General features: G+C 43.3%; 1 protein-coding gene and 1 non-coding gene across 10 annotated transcripts in view; both read left to right on the top strand.

Moving 5' to 3' along the window:
- Nucleotides 1–4,117: 4,117 nt before the first annotated feature.
- Nucleotides 4,118–4,317, top strand: LOC132237781 (small nucleolar RNA SNORA73 family). The gene has a single exon (XR_009453614.1). It is a non-coding gene; the product is annotated as a small nucleolar RNA SNORA73 family (small nucleolar RNA).
- A 597-nt stretch (nucleotides 4,318–4,914) lies between these two features.
- Nucleotides 4,915–14,220, top strand: part of MED23 (mediator complex subunit 23) — a 47,763-nt gene continuing 38,457 nt past the window's right edge. For 4 of the 9 annotated variants that reach the window (XM_059700345.1, XM_059700343.1, XM_059700341.1 and 1 more), the window contains exons 1-6: nucleotides 4,916–5,163; nucleotides 5,462–5,493; nucleotides 5,660–5,747; nucleotides 9,749–9,873; nucleotides 11,327–11,438; nucleotides 13,214–13,312. In XM_059700345.1, the coding sequence (XP_059556328.1) occupies nucleotides 5,116–5,163; nucleotides 5,462–5,493; nucleotides 5,660–5,747; nucleotides 9,749–9,873; nucleotides 11,327–11,438; nucleotides 13,214–13,312 (504 nt within the window). In that variant the 5' untranslated portion in view covers nucleotides 4,916–5,115. Of the gene's footprint in view, nucleotides 5,164–5,461; nucleotides 5,494–5,659; nucleotides 5,748–9,748; nucleotides 9,874–10,706; nucleotides 11,063–11,326; nucleotides 11,439–13,213; nucleotides 13,313–14,220 lie in introns of those variants that run through there. The other 5 variants (XM_059700347.1, XM_059700346.1, XM_059700344.1 and 2 more) reach the window with 4 other exon arrangements.

The following is a 14,220-nucleotide window of genomic DNA, read 5'->3' as shown; positions in this document are numbered from 1 at the left end:
GACCAGAATGGAACCCATACCTTCAGTCCACAGGCCAACAGGATTTTCATTTTATCGATGATTTTATAAGACAACTTCTTATCGGTTGAGAACATAGCATCCATCATACTATCTATCCATGGCTTTGTTTACAATTTCAATATTTACTTATTCAATATGTCCATTTATTCTACCATTTTCAGAGGCTATTAAAATAACCATAAAGTTTTAAAATAGTAAATTGTACTTTATCAAAATTAAAAATTTCTGCTAATCAAAGATATCATTAAAGAAATGAAAAAGAAAGCCATGACAGGGAGAAAGCATTCCCCATACATATATCTAATACAAGACGTATACAGTACAGACTGTTGTGGATGAAAAAAAGGGGTTCATGAAAAGAAAGCTCACAGGGTGATCTGATTATACATTCTTAACTGGGCATGTCACGGTGGAGAGTAATGCCCCTGACATAGCATTTCTTTAGTTAGAGGCTTACCTTTGCCTCAAGCAAGCCCTGACCATTGTTTCTGTGCGTCTAGATCAACCGTGGCAAACTACGGCCCGCGGGCCGGATCCGGCCCATTTGAAATGAATAAAACTAAAAAAAAAAAAGACCGTACCCTTTTATGTAATGATGTTTACTTTGAATTTATATTAGTTCACACAAACACTCCATCCATGCTTTTGTTCCGGCCCTCCGGTCCAGTTTAAGAACCCATTGTGGCCCTCGAGTCAAAAAGTTTGCCCACCCCTGGTCTAGATCGACACACCATGGAAATATCTCTTTCAGACGTTATTCTAATACTAGAGGCCCGGTGCACAAAAATTTGTGCACTCAGGGGAAAGGGGGGGTCCCTCAGCCTGGCCTGTGCCCTCTCGCAGTCTGGGACCCCTCGGGAGATAACTACCTGCTGGCTTAAGGCCTGCTTCCTGATGGCAGAGGGCAGGCCCAATCCCTAGGTGCAGCCCCTGGTCAGGCTCAGAGCAGGGCCGATTGGGGAGTTGGGGCGCCGCCCCGTCATGCACAGAGCAGGGCGGATCGGGAGGTTGCGATGCCACCCTCGGTCACACTCAGGGTAGGGCCAATTCGGGGGTTGGGGCACCGCCTCCGTCACACTCAAGGCAGGGTCGATGGGGAGGTTGCGGCACCACCCCCTGTCACGCACAGAGCAGGGCCAATCAGGAGGTTGGGGCGCTGCCCCCGTCACGCACAGAGCAGGGCCAATCAGGGGGGTTGGGGCTCCGTACCCTGTCACGCACAGAGCAGGGCCCATCAGGGGGTTGAGGAGCTCCCCCTTGTCACACACAGAGCAAGGCGATCAGGGGGTTTGGGCGCTGCCCCCTGTCACACTGATCCCAGTGCCGGGAGGCATATTACCCTTTTATTATATAGGATAGAGGCCTGGTGCACAGGTGGGGGCCGGCTGGTTTGCCCTGAAGGGTGTCTTGGATCAGGGTGGGGGTCTCCACTGTGGTTCCTGGCCAGCCTGGGTGAGGGGCTGAGGGCTGTTTTCAGGTTGGCGGGTGACTGAAGCTCCCAACCGCTCCTTTTTTCTTTTTTTCTTTTTTAATTCTGGGCCAGCTTTAGCTCTGAGGCTTGGCTCCAGCTCTGAGGCCTCGGCTGCTGAAAGCAGGTATCTGGTTTGTTTGGATTCTATAATCGAAACACTGTTTCAACTCCAGCTCTGAGATCCCGGCTGGCTGAAAGCAGGTTTCTGGAGTTTGTTTAAATTCTATATTTGTAGCAATGTTTCAAACTGCAAGCTCAGAGGCTGGCAGCGGCAGGCGGGAACGTTGGTTTCCTCCGTCACTGAAGCAAGCAAGCCTCATGTTCGCTTCAAGCTGCCTGGCTGCTGGCTGCCATCTTGGCTGGCAGTTAATTTGCATATCACCCTGATTAGCCACTGGGAAGGGTAGCGGAGGTACGGCTAATTACCATGTTTCTCTTTTATGAGATAGGATGTGACCGGCAATGCAGACCTGTCCTTCTGAAGGGTGACCACTCTCAAGAGAGCACATAATCTTAACTATTCTGTAACCAGTTTCCCAGCCGTGCTTTCTCCCACCTTCTGGTAATCTCTCATACCTTCCCTACTTAATTTCTTTCTTTTTTAAATTTCTTTTCATTGTTAAAAGTTTTACAGATGTGCCCCTTTTCCCCCTACTGTCCCCCTCCACCCTGACTCCTCCTTAAGTTCAAATGCACAAAAGAAACTGCAAACTATTACTCTCTGAAGCATTTTTAAAAAATATATTTTTAGCCCTAACTGGTTTGCCTCAGTGGGTAGAGCATCAGCCTGCGGACTGAAAGGTCCCAGGTTTGATTCCGGTCAAAGGCATGTACCTCGATTGCGGGCACACCCCCAGTAGGAGGTGTGCAGGGGGCAGCTGATCGATGTTTTGCTCTCATCGATGTTTCTAGCTCTCTATCCCTCTCCCTTCCTCTCTGTAAAAAAATCAATAAAGTATATTAAAATATATATTGATTTCAGAGAGAAAGGGAGAAGGAGAGGGATTGATACATCAATGAAGAGAGAGTATAATTGATTGGCTGCTTTCTGCATGCCCTCTACTGGGGATCAAGCCCACAACTTTGGCATGTGTCCTTGACCAGAATTGACCCAGGTCCCTTCAATCTGATGCTCTCTATCCACTGAGCCAAACCAGTTAGGGCTTTCTGAAGCATTTATTTCTGTTTACATCTTGCTTCCAGGTATATCCTCTGTTTCACTCAAATAAGTTTTTATAAAAACTCCACAAAAAATAATAAAAATGATTGAAACAAAGAAAAATCTAGATTTGGACATAGTTGTGTTGACAATATATAAGTACTAGAGGCCTGGTGCATGAGATTCTTGCACTTGGGGGTGGGGGGTCCCTCAGCCCGGCCTGCACCCTCTTGCAGTCTGGGCGCCTTCAGGGAAGCGGGCCTAAGCCATCAGGTGGACATCCTTAGTGCTGCTGCAGAAGTGGAAGAGGCTCCTGCCACAGCCGCTGCACTTGCCAGCCATGAGCCCAGCTTCTGGCTGAGTGGTGCTCCCCCCGTGAGAGCGCACTGACCACCAGCGGTCGTTCCGCCATTTGGTCAATTTGCATATTAGCTTTTTATTATATAGGATTCCTACAAATAAATAAGAGTATAAGAAACCACCTTACTAACCTGATGAACAGTGAGTAAAAGACTTGAACAGACTTTTCACAAAAGGTATCTGAATAGCTTATAAGGTATACATCTAAAAATATCAACATCATTAGTCACTAGGGAAATGTATATCCAGTAGAAAGACTCAAGTGGAAAGATTGACACCAGTTGTTGACAATGATGTGGAACAATTGGAACTCTCACATATTAGTAGCATTAGAATGTAAAAATGGTAACACTACTTTGAAGAACTGTTTGACAATTTCTTATAAAGTTAAACATATACTTATCATTTGACCCAAAAATTCTGCTCCTAGGTGTTTACCCAACAGAAAAGAGAACATGTCCACAGAAGACTTGGCTGAGAATGTCCATAACAACTTCACACAAAATAGTTACAAATTGAAAATAAAATAAATATCCACTGTAAACAGAAGTCTGAGGCTATATTTAGAAAGCAAATTAGCCTGGCCAGTATGGCTCAGTAGTTGAGTGTTGACCTATGAACCAGGAGGTCATGGTTCAATTCCTAGTCAGGGCACATGCCTGGGTTGCCGGCTCCATCCCAGGTGGGGGAGTGCAAGAGGCAGCTGATCAATGATTCTCTCATCATCAATGTTTCTATCTCTCTCTTTCTCCCTCTTCCTTCCTCTCTGAAATCAATTTTAAAAAATTAAAGAGAGTTTATTCAGATAATGATTTGCCCTTAGTGCAAACCAAGAATACATTCCAAAATGGAGGGGATATGACAGTTTACAAAGGCAAAAGTTAAAAGGAGTTGTTGGTCAGAGATGGGTTTCTAGGGTTAACAAGACTAACCCTAGTTAATAAACTAACATCGTTTGTTTTCTGATTAGTGGGGGGAACTGAAATTTCAATGGTTGGCTGATTCAGGGATCAATCAAGTGGGGTTGTGAGGTGAAAATAATGGGTAATATGATTGAGCATTTATCAGGTCCTAGTTTGCCCTGGCCTAGAGAATAGAAAGGCTGTCCAAAGTGGGTACCCCTGGGAGGTCAGTCTCCCCAGGGCTCTGCCCAGGTGGCCTAGGGGAACATAGGGCTCTGCCCCTGATGTACTGCCCTTTCCACAGCGTTGGAGAGAAAGCCGGCCTTGAGTCTGCGCCTGCTTATTCCTACTTTTCAGAGTCCTGTGGACAATGGCTGAGGAGACATACCATGCAGGAAATATCTAGTATAAAAAATTAAAGATAAATGTTTATAAAGTAAAGATAAATAAATAATATTTTAAAGGCTGTCTTTGTCTTTTTAAAAATATTTATTGTTTTATGTTGTTTCTTTAAATAACTCTTTATTGTTGAAAGTATTACCTATGTCCCCCCGTTGACCCCTCTAGTCCACCCCTGCCCCCCTCCCCCTATGCCTTTACCACCCTATTGTCTTTGTCTATGCGTTATGCATGTATGCATACAAGTTCCTTGGTTGATCACCTTCCACCCACCCTCCCAAAAGGCTGTCTTTGATCACACAATTATAGTGCAGGGATCATTATTTAACAAGGATGGAAGGATTACAGCTTATCCAACAGTACAGTCAGCATAAGGTGCGCTTGCTCCTTCTGCAGGCAGTGTTGGAGCCCATCCAGCAAAGGTAGGCTCTATGAGCAATTCCCGCTCCGGCCAGGAGGGGGCGGCCTCAGCCCACAACACCTTGGCGTGACTTAGGTTCGAGGCTCCACTGGGGGGCGCTTGGGTCTAGCTCGCGAGCCGCCCTTCCCCTCCGGCGGAACCATCTGCTGGCGCCCTGGTTTCTGGGCGTTTGGTGATCAGAGAACACCAGGCACTTCCCGGCGCTTCCGTTCCGGTCCCGGTGGTTGGCTGAGCCCCACAGAGGATTCCTCCGAGCGCGGGAGTGGAAAGCAAGCCCGTCTCCCCGCGGATCCCCGCGGCGTCTCCGCTCCTCTGCGGGTCGGTGCCCGGAGCTCGGGCCGCATCCCGGGCCGCGAGCCGGGCGCCCGCGGGAGGCGGGGCGATGGTGCAGATGGAGACGCAGCTGCAGAGCATTTTTGAGGAGGTGGTGGTGAGTGGCAGGGCCAGGGGCCCGGGGCGACGGGTCCCGGAAGCGGCCCCCCCCGCCCTCCCTCCCCCGCTCCCTGGCGGCGAGGCGGTGCTTGCGTGCGGGGCCCGCGACCCTCAAACTGCGGAGGGGCTCCGGGTCCTGGAACCCCAGCGCCGCGGTGACGGGCGGGTTCGCTCGGCCGCGGCCCGGGAGGAGGACTCGCCCGCGTTACCCCGAGTCCTTGGCTCGAGGAGGCCCCTCTGCATTCTTTTACATTTAATTCACAGCGTTTTCTTTTGTTTGTTTGTTTGTTCTACAGAAAACGGAAATTATAGAAGAGGCTTTCCCGGGGTGAGTACCTGCATGGCAGATTCTTGCGTTTTTTACGTGATCGTATCCGTAAGGTTTTGCGTGGTTTTCGCCTGGCAGGCTTGTCAGACCCACTGTGGTAGTGGGATCACTTAGGTCGAATCGCCTTTTTCAGACGGGAGGTCAGCAGTGTGGCTTTTGTTCCTAGGATGTTTATGGACACCCCTGAAGATGAGAAGACGAAACTGCTCAGCTGCCTGGGGGCCTTCAGACAGTTCTGGGGCGGGCTTCCTCCGGTGAGAACTGCCGATTTTTGACCCCTTCTTCTTCTTCTTCTTTTTTTTTTTACATTTACTTTGACGTTGGTGTTGGGGTTTTTCCGGGAAGGGAGCGATAACATTGGCATCAGCTTGTATCTGTCCGCTCTGGCTCCCACTTGTTCTTCCAGTGGAGAAGCTGTCTCTTGGGAAGCCACGGTGATGACAGCGCAGCGTGAGATGTTAGGAACCGGCCCCGTGTTAGGCTATTTAACACCATTTCCACCCCGTTCTGATTTATTTGGTGCCTTTGAAAACAGCCCTTTTAGGGATTGTAAAGGTTAAAAATTTCATTCATTTTCTCAACAAAACAATTGGCACAGCGTAATGAAGCTACCACTGATGTATAGTAAAGATACAGCAATGCCAGTCAGGATGCATGCTTTTATAATAAGGATATAAAGATATAAGAAAAGCGAGGAAAAGAATAGTAACACTTAGTAACAAAGAACAGTCACCAGGAAATGTATCCCTGAAAAAGGCAAAATATGTGGTCCTTTAGGAGTGTGTGCCCATAGTGCCTTTTCTTCTCATGGGTCATTATAGGGAGGGAAATGTGTGCACTTGAGGCACAGGTGGTAAGACTTGCTACTCAGACATGAATCACATAGTGGCAATACATTCATTTCTTTTTTTTTTCTTTTTTTTTTAAATTAAATCTTTATTGTTCAGATTATTACATTAGTTACTCTTTTTTCCCACCATAACTCCCCTCCACCCAGTTCCCACCCCACCCTCCGCCCTCACTCCCCACCCACTGTCCTCATCCATAGGTGCATGATTATTGTCCAATCTCTTCCTGCATCTCCCACACCCCTTTCCCCCCCAAGAATAGTCAGTCCATTCCCTTTCTATGTCCCTGATTCTATTACAGTCACCAGTTCATACTGTTCATCAGATTATTTATTCACTTGATTTTTAGATTCACTTGTTGATAGATGTGTATTTGTTGTTCATAATTTGTATCTTTACCTTTTTCTTCTTCTTCCTCTTCTTAAAGGATACCTTTCAGCATTTCATATAATACTGGTTTGGTGGTGATGAACTCCTTTAGCTTTTCCTTATCTGTGAAGCTCTTTATCTGACCTTCAGTTCTGAATGATAGCTTTGCTGGATAAAGTAATCTTGGTTGTAGGTTCTTGGTATTCATCACTTTGAATATTTCTTGCCACTCCCTTCTGGCCTGCAAAGTTTCTGTTGAGAAATCAGCTGACAGTCATATGGGTATTCCCTTGTAGGTAACTGGGTTTCTTTCTCTTGCTGCTTTTAAGATTCTCTCTTTGTCTTTTGCTCTTGGCATTTTAATTATGATGTGTCTTGGTGTGGTCCTCTTTGGATTCCTTTTGTTTGGGGTTCTCTGTGCTTCCTGGACTTGGAAGTCTATTTCTTTCACCAGGTGGGGGAAGTTTTCTGTCATTATTTCTTCAAATAGGTTTTCAATATCTTGCTCTCTCTCATCTTCTGGCACCCCTATAATTCTGATGTTGGTACGCTTGAAGCTGTCCCAGAGGCTCCTTACACTATCTTCGTATTTTTGGATTCTTTTTTCATTTTGGTTTTCCGGTTGGGTGTTTTTTGTTTCTTTGTATTTCAAATCTTTGACTTGATTCTTGCGATCCTCTGGTCTGTTGTTGGGAGTCTGTATAATGTTCTTTATTTCAGTCAGTGTATGCTTAATTTCTAGTTGGTCCTTTATCACAACATCGAGGGTCTCATTAGATTTCTTGAGGATCTCACTACATTTATCAGCGGTCTCACCAGTCTTCTTGAAGATCTCACTACATTTATCGGCGGTCTCACCAGTCTTCTAGAAGATCTCACTACATTTATCGGCGGTCTCACCAGTCTTTTCGAGGGCCTTATTAAATTTTTCGGTGGCTTCTAGACAGTTCTTTAAAGACCTTAAAGGTGTGGTTTTGAACTCTATATCCAGCAGTTTGCTTTCCTCCAATTCTGTCGTTTGTGTCCTGTTTCTTTGTCTCGGCATTTTTTATGCTTCGTTGTGTCAATAGAGTGCCTTTCTGTGCTAAGTGTCCCAATTACCTGAGGTAGACACTCTTGGTGTACCCCCTTGTGGGCTTTGTGCACAGTCTTGTTGTAGTTAAGCCTTGATTGTTGTAGTTATCACTGTGAGGAATTGACCTCCAGGCCAATTGGCTGTGAGAATCAGCTGTGTCTGCAGTGGGAGAACTTCTGTGCTGGAGACACCCCTCTGGGGGTAGACTTGCTTCGATGGGGCTTTAGTGCTCACTGAGTCTGCCCCCTGAGTGTGTCTTTTATGGTTCCATGGAGCTGCAAACTGGATGGTCCCACTCTGACCTCTGGGCTTCCTGGCTCCTGGATCTCTAGGGAGGTGCTAATCTAGCCTTTGCCTGAGGCTATCGAGCAAAACTCTCCCTGCAGGGCTTGGGTGGGGTGGGTCCCACGGGATCAACAGGGCGGGGTTAGCAATTATGGCTGCTCTCAGTCTTGCCCTCAGAGGCTCTGCTTCTCAGTGTCCCAGTAATTCGCTGCAAGCCCCACGGAGAGAAAGCTGCCCTCGGGTTCTGACCGATGCCAGACAGTCCCGCTTCTCCCGTATGAGTCTGGGTTCCTAGAGACTCACCCGGAGCTGGAGCTCAGAGCCTGAGACTCCCTCCCAATTGAAAACAACAACCGAGCCCTCAGCCTCCAGCCCGCTCTGCATGCACTCCGCACCTTAGTACTTTACTTCAACACTGCGCCTCCTCTGAGTCTTGGTATGTTTTTCTCTTTCCTCCTAGTTGTAGAACTTCCACTCAGCCAGCCTTCCTGTGGTTCTGGATGATGTCCGTTCCATCTTTTAGTTGTATTTTTGAAGTGGTTGTTCGAGGCAGCAAACTCTGGTGTTTACCTATGCCGCCATCTTGGTTTCTCAATACATTCATTTCTTAAAAGTGTTCTCTCTGCAACCAGTGTGCTCAGTTTGTTTCCTTCTAGAAGTATTTTGTGCATGTAGAATCATTTTTACAGACTGGTCATATACTATGTACACAGTTCATTTCCACCTTGCTTTTTTCCCCCTTAAAAATTCTGCTTAAGAAAGTAATTCTACAGCAATCCACTAAAAGTTAAGTTTTCTGCCCTCCTTTCTTACAGCATAATATTCTATGTTATGGCTGTACCTTCCTTTATTTAACCAGTCTCCTACTAACTGACATTGAAGTTGCTTCTTATCTTTCCTACCTTAAACAATGCAGAATGAATAATATTATATACAGACACAGAACAAATTCTTGGACGTATATTTAGAGGGTATATTTACTTGTATGAGGTTAAGGTATGGCCCTTGTCTTCAAGAAGATTATATTCTACGGGGGAGCCAGGAAGAAAATAGATATTTCTAAATCAGCATATGTTCAACAATAGAAGTATGTATGAGGGACAGTGGTAGTGCAGAGGAACAGGGCATAGGTGATTCTTGAGGATATCCTAGAAGACAGGCTTTGGTATCGCACTGCATTTCTGTATCATATTGAAAGCTATATGAATCCAGAAATTTGCTATGTCATTGGATTCATCTTTTGGCTCTTAGGGATTAGATTTACACTAAATTTCATGAGGCTGATGCATTTACCCATAATGATTTCCCCCCTTGCCCACCCCCCCACCCCCAATGATAGGAATATTTCTATTTGCCATTAAATAGGTTACTGCTCATAATCTCTATTAGAGTTTTCTGTTAACCACAAATATGTTAATGATATCTTATTTCTTTTAGAGGTCCCATGAAATAAAAATGGTGGGAATTTTAATTTATATAACTGTAAGGTTTTATGCTTAATATAACTGAAATGCTAAGTCCGATTTTTTTTTAAATTGTCTTTATCAATGAATGTTTATAGGAGAGTATCTCATTCATAGTCTTGATATGCAGTACTCTCAGGTGTGTAGTATTAGTTGTTTGTTAGTTACAAGATATAACTTTAGACTTAAAATATAATCATTTTCTAATTTTCCAGGAATCTCATGTACAGTGCATCCAATGGATCGTTAAATTCATTCATGGCCAGCATAGTCCTAAAAGAATTTCTTTTCTTTATGACTGCTTGGCAATGGCAGTTGAGACTGGTCTTCTTCCACCCAGGTATGTTTATTGGTGGGTGTAAGCAATCCAAAGAATTATTATTTTTTTTATTAATGTTTGGAAATTGATCGAGATTGTTGTTGTAAAAGGATAAAGAAATGAAGTAGGAAGTTAGGTTCAATAAGCAATCCTTACCCTGGCCAGGTGGCTCGGTTAGAGTATTGTCCCGCTATGCCAGGGTTGTGGGTTCAATCCCCCATCAGGGCACATAAAAGAATCAACCAGTGAATACATAAATAAGTAGAACAACAAATTGATATTTCTCCCACTCTCTCTCTCCTTCCCTCTCTCTAAAATCAACAAATAAAAATTAAAAAGAACAAAAACAATCCTTCATAATACCTGAGGTTTTAGTTTCTAGGATACAGTATTCTTTTTAAAAAATTTTGATTGCTTTTTTCTTTTTTCTTTTCTTTTTAGAGAGTGAGAGAGAAAAACATCAATGTGTTGTCCCACTTATTTATGCATTCATTGGTGGATTCTTGTATGTATCCTGACCTGGGATCAAATTCGAAACCTTGGCATAGCGGGATGGCGCTCTAGCCAATGAGCTACCCAGCCAGGGCTAGGGTACAGCATTCTTAGAATTGTGAAGTTAGAGGCTCAGAAACAGACTGGCTTTGCCTTTCAGCTCAGGGGTTAAAATCACTCACTTGAATGAGCTTGTTCTAGTTAACATTTGCTGCACTTAAACACCATCCTCTAAAACAGTAATAATCATTTTATTACTAACACTCATGGTGGTTGATTGGGCTTACGAGGCAGTTTTTTCTCAGGGTCTCATTCTTACAGTCAGATGGTAGCTGGGACTGCAGTCATGACAAAGGCTTCTGCATTCGTATGTCTAGTGATTGATGCCGGGCTATCATCTGGGACCTCAGTTGGGTCTGTTGGCTGGAGCCCGCACATGCCCTCTCTGTGTGACCTGGACTTTCTCAAAGCATGGTGGACTGTAAGGGCAAGCATTCAAAAGAGGGCCAGGCCAGAGCGGTATCATCTTTGGAAGTCATACAGAATCCTTTTGCCATGGTCTGAGGCCTGTCCAGATTTAAGGGAAGAGGAGGTAGACTCTCCCCCAACCTCTTCCGGGCAGAATATCAATCTCACATTTCAGAGGAACATAAGGATGGATCCAAAATCTTGTTGCAGCCATCTTGGAAAAATACAGTCTGCCGCAAGCTGATAGATGGTAAACATTTAACCGTCTGTGTTTAGATTTCTTTCTAGTAAAAATATAGAGTACTATTTAGTTCTGCTTTGTGTTTATTCTTTCATACAAGTAAAATCTATAAAATACTATACATACTTTTAAAAAGTGTGCTTGAATAATAACACGCTTTTATGAAAAATACTTATTGTGACAAATATAGTAGCCAAAGTATACAGACCTTGGCTACTAGAGAACTTGTAAAATTCTGTCTTATGATTGGAATGTTTTTGGTTTCTTTCCTAGGATGGTTTGTGAATCCCTGATAAACACTGACACTCTTGAATGGGAAAGAACACAACTTTGGGCCCTAACTTTTAAACTGGTTCGGAAAATAATTGGTGGAGTGGATTATAAGGTATCTTTTTTTTTTTTTTTTTACTAATTATAAAAAGTAACCGCTGTCAGGCAAGATTAATTTTTCAGTTGTAACTATCTTAATTTCAGGTGGGAGAAATTAAGTGGAAGCACTTACAAAACCTATTTTGTGTTGCTCATTTCCTAAAAGGATTTAAAATGTTTCCCTCAGCTCCCTGCACTCCCCAACATAAAAATGCAGGTGGCTACTATGTTTTTATGATGAGTCAGGAAGTTGCCAAGCAGACTTTGGGTTTCTTCATGCCACAGATCTTATGAATTTGGGGCCCTTTTCAAATGAAAGCACAGAGGAGCAGTGTGTGGAACTGAGAAGGGATGTAGACATCAACTGATGGAGGGAGCAAGCCCTGCTTCACCTTTACCTTGACCTTCCTTGCACAGGTGTCCTTTCTTAATTAGTATCTTTAGCGCTCTGCTCTTACCCAAAAACAACAGTGTATACTTTCTAATTGTGTCTCATATTGCAGTATTTCAATAGCTGCAAAAGCCATTCTGCTTCATTCAAGCCACTTTCGTTATTTTTCTCTCCCCCCTCCCCCCCCCCTTTTTTTTTTAAATTCTTTACCATGCTAGTGAGGAGGAACACAACATTTTTTTTTAATTGTTAATTCTCACCCAAGGATATTTTTCCCATTGATTTTTTTTTCTTTTTGTTTTTGTTGTTTTGTTTTTAGAGTGGAAGAAAGGGAGGGAAGGAGAAGGAAGGGGAGGAAAAGGAAGGGAGAGAGACATCGATTGGTTGCCTCCTGCACATGCCCCGAATGGGACGGGGATAAAACCCGCAAACCAGGTATGTGCCCTTAACGGGGGAATTGAACCCAAGATCCTCTGGTTCGCTGGCCAATGCTCTAACCATTTATCCACATTGGCCAAGGCTGTTATTTTCCTTTTTGAAAGAATTACCAGCACCTGACCCTGTGCTTTATTTCTGTATTTTTTGTAATCTAAAATGAGTTAGTTGATAATTATTTATTTGAATTATGGTTTAATACAAAATTTATTCTAAGAAGTTTTTTCTGGTTATTTTTCTACTTATTTCAGTTTCCTTAGGTTAATATGCAGTTTTTACTTTTTATTTACACTGCGCTTTATAATGGTTTCTGATTTCTCTCATTTATATATTTTCTCTATCTTTTTTACAAGATTTGTCACATAGTTTATATTCAATAAATGTATATTGAATGAAATTTCTTCTCTGTGTATCAGATTCTGCTCTGAAATAATGCAACTTGTAATAGTATAAGGGGATGAATGATTAACATAATAACCTTGTAGGGTAAATTTGAAGGAGTATGTGATGGATGAGAATGGAGAATAAAGTTAGAAATGCCAAAGGGAGTGAGCAGAAAGGGTCATCTGCCAGAAAGTTTAATATTTTTGTTCATATTTTCAGATTATTTTCAAGTTCTATTCAAATATATTTTTGTCTGTAAACCCAAATCAAGCTTTTTTTTTACCACAAACTTCTGTTCTGAAGCTCAAACAAGTTTAGCAGAGTGTGGAAAGTTTAATTTTTATTTATTAGTAACTTTCTTTGTTGATTGATATGATAAGGCATTCTTTAGAATTCTATTTTGGAGCATGACTTATCTCTTGGGTTAATGTTAGGGACTTGAATATTAGCTCTCATTTAGAAGAATTGAGATGTGGTTTTGAAGGGAACTTTTTTATGAGTGTGTAATCTTGAAACCTTTAGATGTTTGGCACAGGGGGACATTACTCAATTTTAACCTATGGATTTTTTTCTTATATCAGGGTGTTCGAGATCTCTTAAAAGTGATTTTGGAGAAAATCTTGACAATTCCCAATACAGTGAGCTCAGCTGTTGTACAGCAGCTTCTGACAGCAAGAGAGGTAATTTAAACCTTGATCATAGCCTCAAAAAATAGTTACATGCAGTTCTGTGCTTTTAAAACTCATGGTAACTTGTGGAATGTTCCATTTGTTTACTTCTACAAAAATCACTTTTTTTTGAGAGTACATTTATTAAAGCTGGGGACAGTGAAACAAGGGAGGGCTTAGGATAGAAGGAGCAACAGGATAGAGCCTTGCTTGGGCTGCTTCGGCTCATTGGAAAGTCAGAGAAAAGGGGCCTTGGAGACAGGTTCAGGGGGTGGGGGGATATTAGCTGCTGCCCATTGCTCCCCTGGTTGGAAGTCTCCTGGGGAACCTTAAATCACTTAGTTTAAGGATGCTATTTTACTTTTTATATTTTGATTAATTCATGATTTTTAATTATAAAAAACAGTAATATAGATGTTAAAGTACTTCCAACCATTATAAGATGTCAGACTGTGGACCACGTAAAAGTTCATTGTGCTTTTTGCAAGAATTGTTACATTGGTCTCTTGCTCTCCTATTGGAGTCTAATAATATTTAAAGCATTTTCAATGTTATTTACTAACCATCAGCAGTCGTTCCATTGTTTATTAATATTTATTTTTAGAGATTCTTCACATATAAGTGAATTCCTTTGTGCTATAGTTTAAAGTCAATAAATTACTGAAGTAACATGCCTACTTTTTAATATATTGTTACTAGAGGCCCGGTGCACAAAAATTTGTGCACTGGAGGGGGGGGGCGTCCCTCAGCCCAGCTTGCCCCCTATCACATACTGGGAGCCCTAGGGGATGTCCTACTACCTGCTCCCTGCTCCCCTTGGGGAGTGGGCCTAAGCCACAGTCTGGCCTCCCTTTGTGGGAGTCAACCAGGCTGATCAGGGGAAGGCCGCAGCCCCATCACCGCACTGTTGCAGCCACTGC

Source organism: Myotis daubentonii, chromosome 6, assembly GCF_963259705.1.
Source record: "Myotis daubentonii chromosome 6, mMyoDau2.1, whole genome shotgun sequence".
Classification (NCBI taxonomy): domain Eukaryota; kingdom Metazoa; phylum Chordata; class Mammalia; order Chiroptera; family Vespertilionidae; genus Myotis; species Myotis daubentonii.
This window is presented reverse-complemented; position numbering and strand designations above follow the sequence as displayed.